Source organism: Pleurodeles waltl, chromosome 5 (genome assembly GCF_031143425.1).
Source record: "Pleurodeles waltl isolate 20211129_DDA chromosome 5, aPleWal1.hap1.20221129, whole genome shotgun sequence".
NCBI classification, from domain to species: Eukaryota; Metazoa; Chordata; class Amphibia; order Caudata; family Salamandridae; genus Pleurodeles; species Pleurodeles waltl.
In genome coordinates, this window is record NC_090444.1 from 1,696,562,922 (window position 1) to 1,696,579,048 (window position 16,127).

At 48.1% G+C, this 16,127-nt stretch overlaps 1 protein-coding gene across 6 annotated transcripts in view; it reads right to left on the reverse strand.

Moving 5' to 3' along the window:
* Positions 1-16,127, reverse strand: part of ITSN2 (intersectin 2) — a 1,003,157-nt gene that overhangs the window by 440,314 nt on the left and 546,716 nt on the right. For all 6 annotated transcript variants that reach the window (XM_069236034.1, XM_069236039.1, XM_069236035.1 and 3 more), the window contains one exon: positions 14,040-14,176. In XM_069236034.1, the coding sequence (XP_069092135.1) occupies positions 14,040-14,176 (137 nt within the window). The remainder of the gene's footprint in view (positions 1-14,039; positions 14,177-16,127) is intronic.

Genomic DNA, 16,127 nt, shown 5'->3' on the forward strand with positions numbered 1-16,127 from the left:
ACCAATTCAAAATCCTCAAGTCCAAAATCGGTCTCAGCCGACCATCCTTCTTGGGAATCAGAAAGTATCTCGAATAGCACCCCTGACCCCACTCTTGCTCGGGAACCAACTCTATTGCACCTTTTTGTAATAGGGATAATACCTCCTGCTGTAACAGGAGAAAATGGTCTTCCGAACAGAAGGATGGGCGGGGAGGGAGGGTGGGAGGAAATTCCCGAAAGGGAAGAGCGTACCCCCTCTTCACAATGTCGATGACCCAGGAGTCTGATGTAATGACCTACCACATTGTAAGAAAAAGGGTAAGTCTCCCCCCTACTGGAGAAGAATGGACAGGGAATGGTGGAGGACTACGGCTGCTTTTCTTGCTGCACCCCTCCTGAGGAAGAGGAAGAGGCAGAGTGCTGCAAGGTGGCTCCTCTCGTACGGACTCTGCCCCTGCCCCTGAAGGATCTGTAAGGCAGGGTAGAAGCAGATTGTTGTGGTCCTTGCAGTCTTCCGCGAAAGGAACCACGACCAAATCCTTTAAATCTCCAAAAGCCTCTAAAGGTGGATGAGGCCGACAACTGGAGTCCCAAGGATCTAGCTGTCGCTCTGCTCTCTTTAAAACGTTCTAAGGCTGAGTCAGCCTTAGAACCGAAGAGCTTTTCCCCATCAAACGGAAGATCAAGGAGTGTAGCCTGCACGTCCGTTGAGAAGCCCGATGATCTAAGCCAAGACTGCCTCCTAGATACTACGGTCGTGCCCATAGCCCTAGCCACAGAGTCCGAAGTGTCCAAACCAGACTGGATCACTTGCGTCGCAGCCGCTTGAGCATCCGAAAAGAGTTGCAGCATCTCCTGTGACACATTAGGATGGCCCTTTGCCTCTTCCATAAGGGCATGTATGTAACGTCCCAGTATGCATGTGGCATTGGAAGATTTCAGGGCCATACTGCACGATAAAAATGTCTTTTTAGCAGTGTGGTCCATCTTTTTCGACTCTTTATCAGCAGGAACCCCAGAAAACGAGCCAGGAGAGGATCTGGAGGAACATGAAGCTTGGGCCACAAGGCTCTCTGGAGTTGGTTGCCTGGAAAGAAACGCCCGATCCCCAGGCGCCGTCCTGTAACACCGAGCCACCGCTCTGTTGAACGCAGCGGTGGAAACAGGTTTCATCCAAATATCCTTAATAGGGTCCAGCAGAGCCTCATTGAATGGAAGAAGAGGCTCAGCAGAAGCAGATGTCGGATGGAGGACCTCTGTCGCTAAATTTCTCTTAACCTCTGCGGTAGGAAGAGTAATATCCAAAAAGTCCGCAGCCTTACGAATGACCTTATGGAAAGAAGCTGCTTCCTCTGATCTCTCCAGGAGAAGCTAGATCCCATTCCGGGGTAGTGTCAAGGCCACTAGCTGAGTCCAGACCCTGGAAGTCACCTGAGGGCTCTACAACTTCTCCTTCCTCCAGGTGTTGCCTCGCATACTCCTCCTCTTCCAAGAGACGAAGGGCCAGACGCCTTGATCTAAGTCTGGACTCCAAGCCTGGATTCGTCCGAAGCGTTCTTGGACGTCGATGGGATCTGAGGCGAATCCGACGGCGCCGTAACAGGTGTAGCCATCCTGATCGACGTCGTAGGCATCGGCGTCGCTTCAGACGCAGCAGACATAAACGGGGTGAACGGCGCCGACTTGAAAGACGCCGGAACACCCAAGTCATAGGCCAAAGGACCAGACGGACCTGCATGACTTCCACCCGGCGCCATGGAAGCAAAGATGTTAAACATAGCGTTCAAAAACGCTGCAGGATCAGATAACGGAGTCGGGAAAGCCGGTTACTGTTGCTGCTGCACCGGCGCCGCCAAAGCCGCCGAAGAGGGTCCAGGTAACTCCTGGCCAGGAGAACCTTCAGGCCTCTGGGGAGGCTCCACCTCAAAGACCGACCCAGGTGACGTCGGGGTCGCCGGAGATGGAGGGGTGACGGTCGGGCTTATCTCCCACGTCGGACGATGCCGAGTCAACGGAGAAGCCGATCTAGACCCGTCCTTTGCTCGATCGGCGCCGAGATCCATGACGGCGCCGAGAGCCACTATGGTGATGACGAGACCTAGAGGATCTCGACGAAGACTATGACGCCTCTCTTTCTTCTTCTTGTACCGGGCCAAGAATAACTTTGCCTCTCTTTCTTTGAGTGCCTTAGGGTTCATGCGCTGGCACGAACCGCATGCCTCGACCTCATGATCTGAACTAAGGCACCAGAGGCAGTTTTCATGGGGGTCGGTAACCGACATCCGACCCCCACATTGGTTACAAGGCTTAAAGCCGGATTTTCTAGGCTGCAACATCGTAACCGTCCGTTGGTAACAGTAGCTCCCTGTGAGCCTCGAAGAAACAACCGTTATTCGGGCACGGAAAAAAGGGAACTGACGTCTGCACGTCGACGCCGGCTTCTTATTGCCTAGATGCCGTCAAGTGGCGTCGCGTGGAGTCGGGCGATTGTGACGTCATCGTCGACGTGCAGAGCTAGAAGAAATTTCCGTCGAAGGCTGGCGCGAGGGGAGAATTCTTTTGGTGAGGAATCCACAGGTAGGTGTATCCATCAGAAAAGGACTTCATCAGGGCGGTACATTTTAAAACAAATATCAAAAACTAACATAACTTAGCAATTACAACAGACATCTATTTACATTTCTCTCATAATGAAATACACACACACACACACATATATATACACACATATAAATATATATTAAAAAGTCCCCTATGCACATGGCCCCCCTCTACCCCACCTCACAAAACCCTACATAATTCACAATTTGGTGCCATAATCATAAATTCAAATCATTAAAAACGAATGCAATCTTTTAATTGAAAAAGATTACCCCTTCAACACAGTTGCCTTTCGTAAAAAAGGAGTGAAAAGATCCATATCTCAATGTTTAAATCTTAAAACTGACATATTGGGGATGTGGCCAAGCTGGACATGGAGCCGGACACATGGTTCGGAGCTCGGCTCATCACTGCCCGATAAGGAGACACATCATCCTGGAGTGGGCCCTCTCCAAGACAGTGAATGTTGTTTTAGCCCCCCCCTCCCAATTATGTACCAGGCACCTGTGGAAGGAATTGTGGAGCTGACAGCCTGGACGGAGGCGGGTGCACCGGAGTCGACAGGGCCACACAAGGGCTGCCGCGGGCCACAAGGAATGAGCGGCGGTAAAGCACCGGATGGAGTCGTCCCTCTCCCAGGTCAGGTCCTGGGAGCACTGGGCCACTAGGAGGGGACGGAGCCTGGGTGGCTTGCCGGAGACTCTGCCTGGAAGCACCAGGGATAATGTGACCAGAAGCTGAGGCGGTGTGGTGCCTGCTATCCAGTCAGTAGCCTCGACTAAGCAAAGGCACTGTGCCCCCCCCCCCCCCCCCCACCCCCCAACCCCGATAGTCCCACCCTTTGGGCAGTCTAGTGCTGCGCAGTGCACAACAGTGGTAGGTGCTCCTTGGACACTATGGGGACTGGGCCCGGGAGCAGAAGAAGATGGTGGAACCCGGAGTGTGGCTGGGGGCTCCTCATGGAGGAGACAGTGTGACTGGGCCCCATCCCGCTGGGGTAGCAGAGGACCTGAGACAGACTTCATAAAGAACGTTTGGGGGGTGGAGGGAGCTAGACTGAACTGGTCAAGCGCCCCAAAGTAGCTTTCACTGCCCAGCCGGTTCAAGCCCACACAGGTGTGGTGCTAGCGGATGGACATGGGGAAGCAGCAGGGTGGCAAGGAGGAGCCCAAAGATAGTGCTCCCCCCCAAGGTTCCTCACGAGAAGCTGGCAAAATTAAAGATACTAAAACAGCCTTAGAATTACATATTGCAGTGCTTGCGGGCGTTGTGAGCCTTCTGTAGGAGGACCATAGGAAACTTATGGATCTAGTCAAAGACACAGAGGATACCCTGGAAACAGTGATCCCGCAAGTCAAAGACACAGAGGATACCCTGGAAACAGCGATCCAGCAAGTGAAGGATCTCATTTAAAAGTTGGCCATCATGAATAAAGAACTGACAATAATTTCCGGCAAGCTGAAAGTAGGCCCCAAAGACATAACATACGTCTGGTGGGGGTCCCAGAAAGAGCAGAGGGTCCATCATGGGACATGGCTACGTGATGTGGTGTTAGGGGGAACCCCCTCCAAGTTCTTCTTGGTAGAACGAGCCCACAGGATCCCGGCAACCCATCCACCGCCGGGGGCTCCTCCAAGGCCAATAATAGTGAGGCTAATGAATTTCTAAGCTTGTGACGTGATCCTTCAGATGGCGTGGAATAGGGGCCCTTGAAAGATCGAGGGGCAGGAAATCAATATATACCCGGACTACACAAACCTGGACCAGAGGCAAAGGGGAGCCTTTGTCCCAGTTAAAAGGGCCCAGCGACAAATAAATCTAAAATACGCACTGATGTACCCAGCAAAACTCAAGATTGAACATGGGGGGAGAACACACCTCCTAATGTTGCCGTAGGAATGCATGGGACTGGCTGGAAACGCGTGGACTTCACCAGGAAAATTGGCCAGGAGAGGACAGTAGCAAACGGATACGGCAAACAAAGAGCGTCGAAAGCTCGTGTGGGGTCCGTTGCCACCCCAACACAGAAACAAATCAAGGCTGCACATGTGAAGACTTTCCAAGACCTCAAACTGAAGAATGGGATCCCAACAAGCATTCGCTGGAGGAAGCACACCCTGACATGAGTGGTTGTGGCACAGAACACTCAGAGTCGGAGTGGGGGGGGGGGGGGTCAGATGAGGAACAGCCCCCAAAGGTGACCCCCGATGACGGCTGACCAGCTGGGCAGAGAGGTGGGGGAACAACACTGCTTGAACTGGACCTGGATCACCCAGACCGGGCTTGGGGCCTGACGGGGGCTTTAAAGGGGCCTCATCCTCCCCACGAAGGGACATGGCAGAGGAACTCAATTACAGGTACCTGGGAGGTCCTTCTTCGGCAACGGCCTCTGGTCATGCCTCAGAGATGTATATCACATGCAGGGATGCTCTCCCTTCTGGGTTTGAGGTTAATACAAACCATGAATTGGGTGGGGGGGAGTTTTGTTTGAAAACCACTACACAATAAGGTAGAGAGGGAGGTAGTTGGGGGGTTTTGTTGAGTGTTTCAAATCTACTATTTAAGGGCATAACCTACAAGGGTACAACTGAAAATTGGGGTCGTAGAACAATTGACTTTTGAGATACTACAATGCCTTCTAAGCAGTTGTTCCTTCTAACATGGAATGTGAATGGTTAGCCACAAAATTAAAAGGGGCTTAATATACAAGGCACTCTCTAGGTTTCTGCTTGCGATAATCTACTTACAAGAGAGCCACCCTACTGACATGAAACAGAGCCATGGAAAGGGGGAATAATAAGGTGGTGGGCCACACCGAATACACATCAGGCTCTAGAGGGGTCATGGTGCTTATATGGAAATCCCTCCCATTTTACACAATCCGCCCCTGGGTGGACCCACCCGGCTGTTACATTACGATTCTGGAGGAATTTGACAACACCTCCCTTCTACTATTCAATGTATACCTACCCCTGGGATTGCAGGGAGAGGTGCTCCAAAAGATAGGTGCAGCACTTATGGAAACACCACAAGCACATACACTGGTTGGTGGAGATTTTATTTGGTGATGGACTCGAGTTGGGCAGAACTAGTAAAACGCAGACAGGGCATCCCACTACAGATTAACTGGAGGGATTCCCACATGCAATGGGTCTCTGTGATGTGTGGAGAACCCTGCATGGACAAAATGGAGGATATTCATAATATTCAGCTGCTTATGATATCCACTCTAGAACTGACTATCTTTTTACCACTGCAGACATGCTACCTAGAATCACAGGGGCATCCTACTTGCCACGGGGAGATAGCGACCATACCACGCTTCAGGTAACAAGGTCTCTGGGAATCCGACCACGCGTAAGGGGCGGGCTGAAGGATGGAAACCTGTTGACTTCAGAATACAAGGGTCATGGAAGATTCAGGGAAAGCATCCCAACAATATTTCACCGACAATACAGAATCAGTGCAGAGTTCAGTGAAATTATGGGAGGCCTACAAAGCCACCCTTCGAGGGGTGGCCCTGGCAGGGGGGGTGGGGGATAGGAAACAGAGACTTAAAAGACTACTTACCATGGAAAGCTAATTAGCATTACTAAGAACAGGTACGCAGTTTCCCAAAATCAGGAAACAAAAAGGGACAATGCAGAAAAAGGAGGAATACAACGTAGTGGCTAGAGAAGTAAAACACCAACACCTTTTGAAAAGTAAATGCCTCTATGAGGCTGGTGATAAGACAAGCAAATTATTTGCCTGGATAGGTAAAAAAAAGAACGAAGGGACTCATTTATTAGAGATTGAGGACAACCAAGGGGGAGACAATTAGAGATTCCAAATGTGTAGTGGAGAAATTGGCTACCCAACTGGCAGGGTTCTACGAATCCTGCATAGAAATCCCAGAGGAGGAAATAGACTGTTTCATTGCTGACTTCCCCATGGCACAGTTATCCCTCACCCAGAGTGCAGAACTAGAGGATGATATCACAGAGGAGAACTGATGTGAGCATTGGGGCAAATGCAGGCAGGGAAAACCCTGGGACCCAATGGTTCCCAGTAGAGTTCTTCCAAAAGCTCCATAAATGGACAAATACCAAATTTACATGCTGCTTTATAACAGGCCTTTGACACCGGGGAAGTCCCTAGGGATATGCGATCGGCCCCAATTATCCTGATCCCCAAACCAGGCAAGCCAAGAGACTGTTAAATGTTGATCTTAAAATCTTGGCTAAACCGTTGGCGACCAGACTCAGAATAAAGTAATAACAACTTTGGTCCATGTAGAACATCAGAGCTGGGTGGATTTATACCCGGCCATTTCATGGCACTGAATCGCCGGAGGCTTCCTAATAACCTGGCCCTGATAACAAATTCAGCTGAATAGAGAGCAATAGTCTACCTAGACTCTAACAAAGCCTTCGATTCTGTGGAATGTTGGTATATGTATATGTCCTGGAAAAAAGGGTCTTCGACCCAAAATTCAGGAGGTGGATCAGGCTTCTATATGACAACCCCACCGCAAAAGTGCAGGCCAATGGATACCTCACGAGAATTTGGATTATATAGGGGGACTAGACAGGGCTGCCCTCTGTCGCCGATGCTATTTACGCTGGCAATAAAGAGACTGGCCAACAGGATTAGAAAGGACGTGTTGACCTGGGGCTGGCCCACTATCAGCAGCAGAGAGGAACGCATCTCTGTACGCCAATGATATCCTGTTATATTTGACAAAGGTACCCTCCTCAGTCAGATGTCTGGGAGACATCTTCCGGGCATTCGGGGAAGTCTCGAGGTTTGAGTTTGAAGTCCTTGTTTTTCCCAGTGGGAACATAGACGTCAGGTCAAACACTGAATTTATCTCTGAGGACTAAGTTAGACAGGTTCATATATTTAGGGATTTATATCACTAGTCAGCCCACCCACTACTACAATGCAAACCTATCCCCATTAATAAAAAGGTTTGAAAAGGATGTTAAGCACTGGTGGTCTCTTTGATGGGGAGAGCCGTTTTATTAAAAAATGATAGCTCTCCCACCCTTCTTTTATGCACTCCAGAATTCCCCTCAGCCTATTCCAGATGTGTTCTTTTCCAGGATCGACCCCCTAGTTTGCACACTTATTTGGTCAGATGGGCAGCCTAGAGCGGTCCTTCATATATTGCAGAGCTCAAAATATGAGGACGGCATCGCCCTCCCGAATATTCAGGAATACTATGAAGCAGCACAAGTTAGTATAGTCGACCACTGGGCCTTTGACCCATGGGAGCGCCGGCATTCCAGGTGGATGGGGAATCAATTAATAACAACAGCTACCTACACTGGCTGTACAGCGGAAAACTAGGACACAAATTCTGCCTTGCAACTGTGACGGTAATTCAGACATGGTGGTCGCTCACCAGAGAGATGGGGTAGGCTAACCATCTGAACCTGAAAAAACCTATCTGGCAGGGCACACTGCTTCCCATGGTGAATGCTCTACTGGGTTTCGGCACAGGAATGCCATAGCGATATCAACTCTCACTGAGGCGTGGGACGCAGACGGGGTGATGCCATTCTCACACCTGCAAAAAGAATACCAAATGTTGGATACACAAAGGCTGCAGTATGCCCAGCTGAGAGCGGATTTACGCCTCAGCGTCCCTGCAGAGTCGGAGACACAGGAAGATGCCCCCTTGGAGCAGAGACTTTTAGAGGGTGTGATACCAGGGAAACTAATTTCTCTCACATACAGCACTATAATGAGAAACACGCAACCCTCATTAAACACACTATGGGAGTGGTGGAGCGGGGACTGTGGGGAGCTGGAGGAAGCAGACTGGGTGGAGACACTTAAGTTCCCAGCGGAGGTAGCTATTCCTGCATCGCTCAAACCAATACGGTTTAAAATACGGCATCATGTGTGTTACACACAATCCTTACTGTACAAAATAGATAGGGCAGCGACTGCGGACTGCCTGAGGGGACATTGTCACGTTCTATCACACACTATGGAGCTCTCCCAAGATTGGAGGGTTTTTGAGGGAGGTGGGAAAGGCCTTGGAGGATGCCACAGGGACTCCCCTGGAACTGAAACCAGAGACAGTACCCCTGGGAATTTGGTGGCTAAAAGAGACATAGCCAGTAAATGGGGATAAGGGACACCACCAGGATACAATAAATGGTGTGAAGGTATGGACAGATGCCGGTTCCCGGAAAAGAAGTTTAACAGGGTAGAGGCAAGGAAAAGAAGTATGAGAAAATATGAGGCGGATGGGAGGTGGAATAGGTGAATCATTGGAACCTCAGATGGACTTCGGGACTCTGTGGAAGAATCCAGGAATGGAGGGAGAGATTCTATTCTATTCATGAAATCATTAATTCTTATAGAGTGCATGCCGACCCGAAGAACTCCCAATGCTACCCAAGTCAGCAGGGGCTTAGACGGTATGAGAATTGGTAGCCAAAAAGCCACTGGGCCCACAGGGCACCGAAGGACACCGAACGGCTTAAGGAGGCCAAGGCTTACAAACATTGAATGTCCATACCGCTAGAACCCCCATATGTATTGAATTGCACTGAGGGAAAGTTAGGGAAGGGGGGGGGGGGTCTTCTCATTGTATACAGATACGTATCTCTGTTTCTTCTAGTATTGCAATCAAATAAAAATAAAATTAAATAAAATCATTAAAAAACATACATCTTCCCTCAGCAAAATTTTAGTATACAAGTATTACAGTTAAAGCAAATATCCAACTTTTTAGAACATTCTCTTATATAAATCATATTCTACTAACTCATTATATCCATATATTCATTTTGCTAAAAGATCATCTTCCTAGTTTGATTACCCACAATCCGATTCATAGAAATATTGCAGCTTTCCCAATTAGGTTCTACATAAGAAAACTTATCTTCTTTAAATTCCCCATATAGCAACATAACCCCCTTCTTCCCTCTAATAACCACACTGACCTGTACTGGCTGACCAGCACCAAATGCAGAAATCATGCAAAGCCAATCATGTCAACCATATCATCATCTGTACCCAAACCTGACCATCACCGTCATCCAATACTCCAAAGGACCTATCTCGTGGATGGCTTAAAACCAAACAATCTCCCCTCCCTTTCTCATTCTTTTACCAAATTTTGAATGTTGTGGGGTTTTGTGAGGTGGGGTAGAGCGGGTGGATGTGTATAAAGGACTTTTTAATATATATTGATGTATTTCATAATGTGAGGAATATAAATTGATGTTTGTTATAATTGCTAAGTTGTATTCGTTTTTTATATTTGTTTTCAAATTTACAGCCCTGATGAAGTCCTTGTCTGGATGAAATGCGTTGGCTGGGCTGATTGACGTTACAAAGAAAATTTAACAAAAAGCTAATGTGATTCTACAACATGGCTCCTTGTTGGATACTTGACTGATGAACTGGATAATTTTCCTCATACGATTTGATCTTCTTTGTTGGACTGTTATCACCCACTAGGAAGAACTTTTATATACAATGAAGCGATCCTCCTCAATATTTTGCTCTATGTTGATTCTCAAGCAGTGGATCTCTGGGGTGGGGTGGGGTGGTTGGGTTGGGGGACGGGGGGAAGCATTGTAGTCTAGCGCTGAGGAATTGACTTGAGTCCGACTCACACTGGTCCGAGAATGACTGACCTACACTGCTTTAGTATTAGTTACAGGGCATTGGTGGTGCCAGGAATGATGGCACTGGAGCGGGCTCCATGGAAGGTGGTGGCTTCATGGCTGTCATTGCTCTGGATTAATGGGGCCTGACTAGCACCAAGGGGCGACCAGCCAGCGGGGAATAGGGGCCCCTCCCAAACCCATGAGGCCTGAGGGTGCTCCAGAGGGGTCAAGCCACTCAAATATGAATTGCATATCCTCATAAAACTCTTTTAGTTCAGAGAGGGTTGGCTCTGGAAACTTCTGGGAGGCACAGAGCAGGCCTAGGCGCTGGCTCCATGGCTGAGCAAGGCCTCAGCAGTGTCTTCATTGCTGCACCTAGTCTGAGGACTTAAACTAGCACAGTGAAGTTGAAGAGCACTGCCTTTTTGGACTTCTTATGCTTGTGGAACATAACCTGTTGACTTGGGCTTGGGGCGATGACTGTCTGGAGAACCAGCTCCATGACTGGTCCCGGGACCTTCTACATGACTGGTACGATAAGTTGCTTGTCAGCAAGGAGCTCAGGGAACTTTCCCACAGTGCCTTCAGATTCATGGCATGGCAGTCCTCACAGGCCTTGGAGTTGTGGTCCCACTCAAGCGCCACAAAGAGTGGGTCTATCACAGACATATACCTGTGGCAGGCACTGCAGGGTTTGAAATCTCCTGGTTTTTAGGGGACATACCTAACACAAGGGTAAATTGTTTTTCAAAAATAGTTTCCACAAAAAGTTGAAAAAAGGCAGCCAAAAACTGATCAGGGAAATTCTCTCTGGGGCGACGCTGAGTGGCACAGAAAGAAAAGAACTGATGTCAGAGCACTGGGGTTGCGCTTTGCACACATCACTTCTGGCATGGACGATGCTGCCTATGAGGAGCTGAAAGACGTCACCTACCAGCTATTGCAGAGTTACTGCTCAAGAATTTCCGGATCCAGTCTGACAACTGGGGATAATTCTAAAGTAAGGAATCTAAGGCACAAATTTCTATCAGATACAAGCACTTCCAAAGTTAATAGGTCTGCTATTGGGTGCTGATGTTTTGGTTTTGCCAATACGTATAAAGTTTGTGAATGGCTTTTTATGAAGACATAACATGCACCAGTGATACGGTAACAGTGCTCGGGGAGCTATTGGCCCCTTGCCTTTGTCAAAAGAGTAAAGACTAAAAGTCAATTGTTTTTATATAAATGCACATATTGCACCAGTAGTCATTGCCACTTAGGCGAACTACTTATTGTGCGAATGTGCATATTATGTAAAGCAGAATGCTGTCATTCACAGCAGTTAATCCAATGGCTGACACAGTCTGAACCTGTGTCCCATGTTGTATGTTGCGGTGGGCAGCAGCAACATTTTAAAGACACAGCAAACCAATGGATGAAGAAGGCACACTGAAAGCCCCTTAAGAAAATATGTAAACTATATTTATTTAATTAAAAATAAAAGGTCTTAGCTAACGCCACACCTAAAAAGCACTGGCAAAGCCAATAAGCCTGGCTTTTGCTGCCAGCCTATTGGCTTTGTCCACCAGACATCCACAACAGCTTCAACTCCAAGACCCCACCGGCAGTCACCAACACCACAGACCCACCACTCCCCAGGCACACCAACCTTCTGCTCTCCTGGACCCACCTCAGCGACGATGACACCATCAAAGTGATGAACACCATTCACTCTGGCTCACTATCCAACCACTGCCTGCACCACATCTTCAACAAAGTGAGCTCCATCATCGCCCCACAACTCCGGATGATCATCAACAGCTCCTTCGAGACCGCCACCTTCCCGGAAAGCTGGAAGCACGCCGAGATCAACGCCTTAAACAAGAAACCCCAGGCGGACCCAAAGGACCTAAAAAACCACCAGCCCATCTCCCTGCTCCTGTTCTCGGCGAAGGTCATCGAGAAGATCGTCAACAGGCAACTGACCCACCTTCTTGAGGAAAACAACACTCTCAACCCGTCCCAATCCGGTTTTCGCAGCAACTACAGCACCGAGACCGCCCTCATCGCCGCCACTGATGACATCAGGACCTTGCTGGACAAAGGCGAAACCGCAACCCTGATCCTCCTGGACCTCTCGGCCGCCTTTGACAGCGTCTGTCACCACACCCTACGCACATGCCTCCACAACGCTGGGATCCGCGACAAAGCTTTGGACTGGATCACCTCCTTCCTCACTGGCAGAACCCAAAGAGTCCGCCTCCCTCCTTTCTGATCTTAAGCCACCAAGACCATCTGAGGCGTTCCCCAAGGATCTTCCCTCAGCCTGACCCTCTTCAATGTCTAGATGACACCACTCGCCAACATTGTTCGATCCCACAACCTCATCGTCTCATACGCTGACCACACCCAGCTGATCCTCTCCTTCACCAAGAACAGTCACCTAAAGCTGAACTCGGACGAGATAGAGGTCCTCATCCACACCCCCACCCCCTCCACCTGGGACCACTCCTGGTGGCTGACCACAATGGGAGCCGCACCAACACCCACCAACCACGTACGCAACCTGGGTTTTATCCTAGACTCATCGCTCTCCATGACCCAACAAGTCAACGCCGTCTCAACCTCCTGCTTCAACATTGTCCGCATGCTCCGCAAGATCTACAGGTGGATCCCCACAGAAACCAGAAGGATGGTGACCCAGGCCCTCGTCAGCAGCAGACTGGACTACGGCAACGCTCTCTACACAGGAACCAAGGCCAATCTCCAGAAAAGACTACAACGCATACAGAACGCCTCGCATGCCTCATCCTTGACATCCCCTGCTGCAGCCACATAACAACCCTCCTGAGAGACTTACACTGGCTCCCCGTCAACAAGAGGATCACCTTCAAGCTCCTCACCCATGCCCACAAAGCACTCCACAACGCCGGACCAGCATACCTCAATGAACGACTCACCTTCTACACCCCGAACAGACAGCTCCAATCTGCTGACCTCGCCCTTGCCACCGTCCCACGCATCCACAGGACAACAACTGGCGGCAGATCATTCTCCTACCTCGCCAAGACCTGGAACACCCTCCCCATCCACTTATGGCAGACCAAGGAGCTGCTGACCTTCAGGAGACACCTCAAGACCTGGCTTTTCAAGCAGTAGCAGCCCCCCCTCTTCCACCCCACCCTCAAGCGCCTTAAGAACCTCACAGGTGAGTAGTGCGCTCTACAAATGTACTGATTGATTGACTGATTATCAATACTTGTTTTGTTATGTCATGGTTCTTGCAAAATGTTATTAATATGAAAGCTGCTACACCCTCATCAATGTAAACAGAAAACATTAGCTAAAAGCAAAGCATGTTTTATAGTCTCAAAAAGCACATAATGCAATAGGCGTCCCTAGCACGTAAGGAAACATGTATTGATATGCTCCTTGTGAAAGGGAAAATGCCTTCAACTCACAGTGAAGTTCGCCAATGGCTAAAGTAGCTGACCTATTGCCCCGTGCAGTATGGAATAGTGGGAAGAAGAAACATGTCAAAGACTTAATGACAGACCAACTGATGGCTAAAACCCCTATAAGTAAGCATATAATACATATAATTTAAGTAAAGTAAAAAAATGTCTTGACAAATGTCAAACCTAAAGTCAAACTCATGGTTAACAAACACACTCAAGTACATCATTTTTCAAACATTTAATTTGTTTAAAAAAAAAAAAAAAAAAAGTATGTAAGAATGAAATCACGTTTCATGAATCAACATTATGCTAAAAACACAGTCAACAGACAATACATTGCAGGCAACAAGTCATGTATACACAAAAAACATAATAACTGACAATGACAACATTTTTCATACCTCAATGCTTCTTCTTCCTGTTTTCTTTTCTGTGCAAGTTCACTTCGTTTTCTTTCTATTTCCCTAAGTTTATCCTGCTTGATGTTCTGCAGCTGTTGAAGGGCTAATTGTTGGCTGCTGTAACCATCCCTTAAATCCTACAGACAAAATGAAATGCAATTCATAATGCTAGAAGTATTAACGGAGTAAACACAACTAGGTCAGCAAGGATCACAAAGTTCTTGTAATTCTTGTCATATTCAGACACCACTACAACGGACACGATAACTCTAAAGTGAAAGGGTAGGATCTCTGCCTAAGCCATGAAGCATTTAAAATAGAGGAAACAATGAGTGTGGGTTACGATCTTGAATGTAATCACCAAAATTGAGCGCACCAAGGTATACTTTGATGGGCAGTGCTGACAGGTGCCTAATAATGAGAATCAACTATAAGCTTTACAGTAAAATTCTGTAAATTCTTTAAAAGTCGATACTAGTAATGTTCTAACAGTTGGGGAATTACACTAACTGAAACAGCAGACGTCATGCCATCTAAACTAGAGTAAAAAACATGGTTCTCAAGTTAACAGTGTAAGTAAGGAAAACCAGTTTACTTACCTTTAGTAACGCATTACCTGGTAGAGACATATTCTAGTTGCAGATTCCTTACTTTAGAATTTCCCCCTATGGCAGCCTGGTTCTGGAGATTCTTCTCAATCAGTACTCCTGCGTGCCGTATCATGGCGTCAGTCGACTCTGCGTCCGTTGTTAGTGTCGAGCGCACCAGATATGACGTCGCAGGAACTTTATAGGCACCACCCCGGGGCACTGCCGTCAGTTTTCCGACTTTCCACGACAGAAGCGTTGAGACATGAAGAAAATGGACCACTGGTGAGTCAGAACTAGGGCTCTGAAAGGGAAGTCCCTGGCCCTGGAAATCCGTTTGCAGACCAGGGAGGATGACTGGGTAAGTAAGGAATCTGCAACTAGAATATATCTCTGCCAGATAATACGTTACCGAAGTTAAGTAACTTGTTCATCTGATAGAGACTTCTAGTTGCAGATTTCTTACCCTCAGAATAGATACCCAACCGAGAACAACCCATTGGGAGTTTTACCTCTTCTGCACTGCCCGACCTTTCTTCGCACCCACCTAACCCACTAAGCGTTGATCATCTACCTGGAATTCTTTGGTACGATCAAGGTAGAAAGCTACTGCTCTTTTTGGGTCTAGGCAGTGTAGTATTACCTCTTCCTTGGAAGGATTTTGGGGCACGTAAAAAGTAGCAAGGTGATGGATTGGCCAACATGAAAGGGCGTGACCACTTTGGGTAAAAAGGAAGCTCTGGTACGAAGCACCACCTTGTCAGGATAGAAGGAGGGTGGCTTTTTCGAAGAAAGGGACACCAGCTCACTCACCCTGTGGGCAGAAGTGATGGCAACATGGAAGGCTGTTTTTAAAGTTAAAAGCCAGAGCAGACAGTTACGAAGTGGCTCAAAAGGAGCACAAATTAGAAAAGTAGGAATCAGATTCAAATCCCATTAGGGCATTATGAACGGTGAAGGAGGAAACATACGGGTAAGACCCTTCACAAATCTACTAACAATATTAGATTTAAACAAGGAGGGTTGTCCAGATAATCTTAAAAAGCAGGGTAGCAGACAAATAACCCTTGAGGGTGCCCAAAGCAAAGCCCTGCTAAGCCAAAAAAAGTATAAACAGAAGGACCTCAGAAAGCGGGGCAGACAAGGAGTCAACAGACTTGTCTGTGCACCATGCCACAACTTTATTCCATCCACAGACATACTATTTTGGTGGAGGGATGCCTGGCTTACAAGATAACGTTTCAGACTTCAGACGAAAGGTCAAAAGCTGTTAACTGCTGCCGCTCAATCTCCATGCAAGAAGGGGAAGACTGTACAGGTTAGAGAAGAGAACCATCCCCTGCTGCTGCAACAGAAGATCATCGTGAAGAGGCAGTCTGATTGGAGTATCAATGACCATGCTCAAAAGCTTGGGATACCATACTGTTTGTGCCCAGTACGGAGCCACAAGAATTACTTGGGCCTGGTCGTTCTTGATCTTCTTGAGAACTCTGGGCAGAAG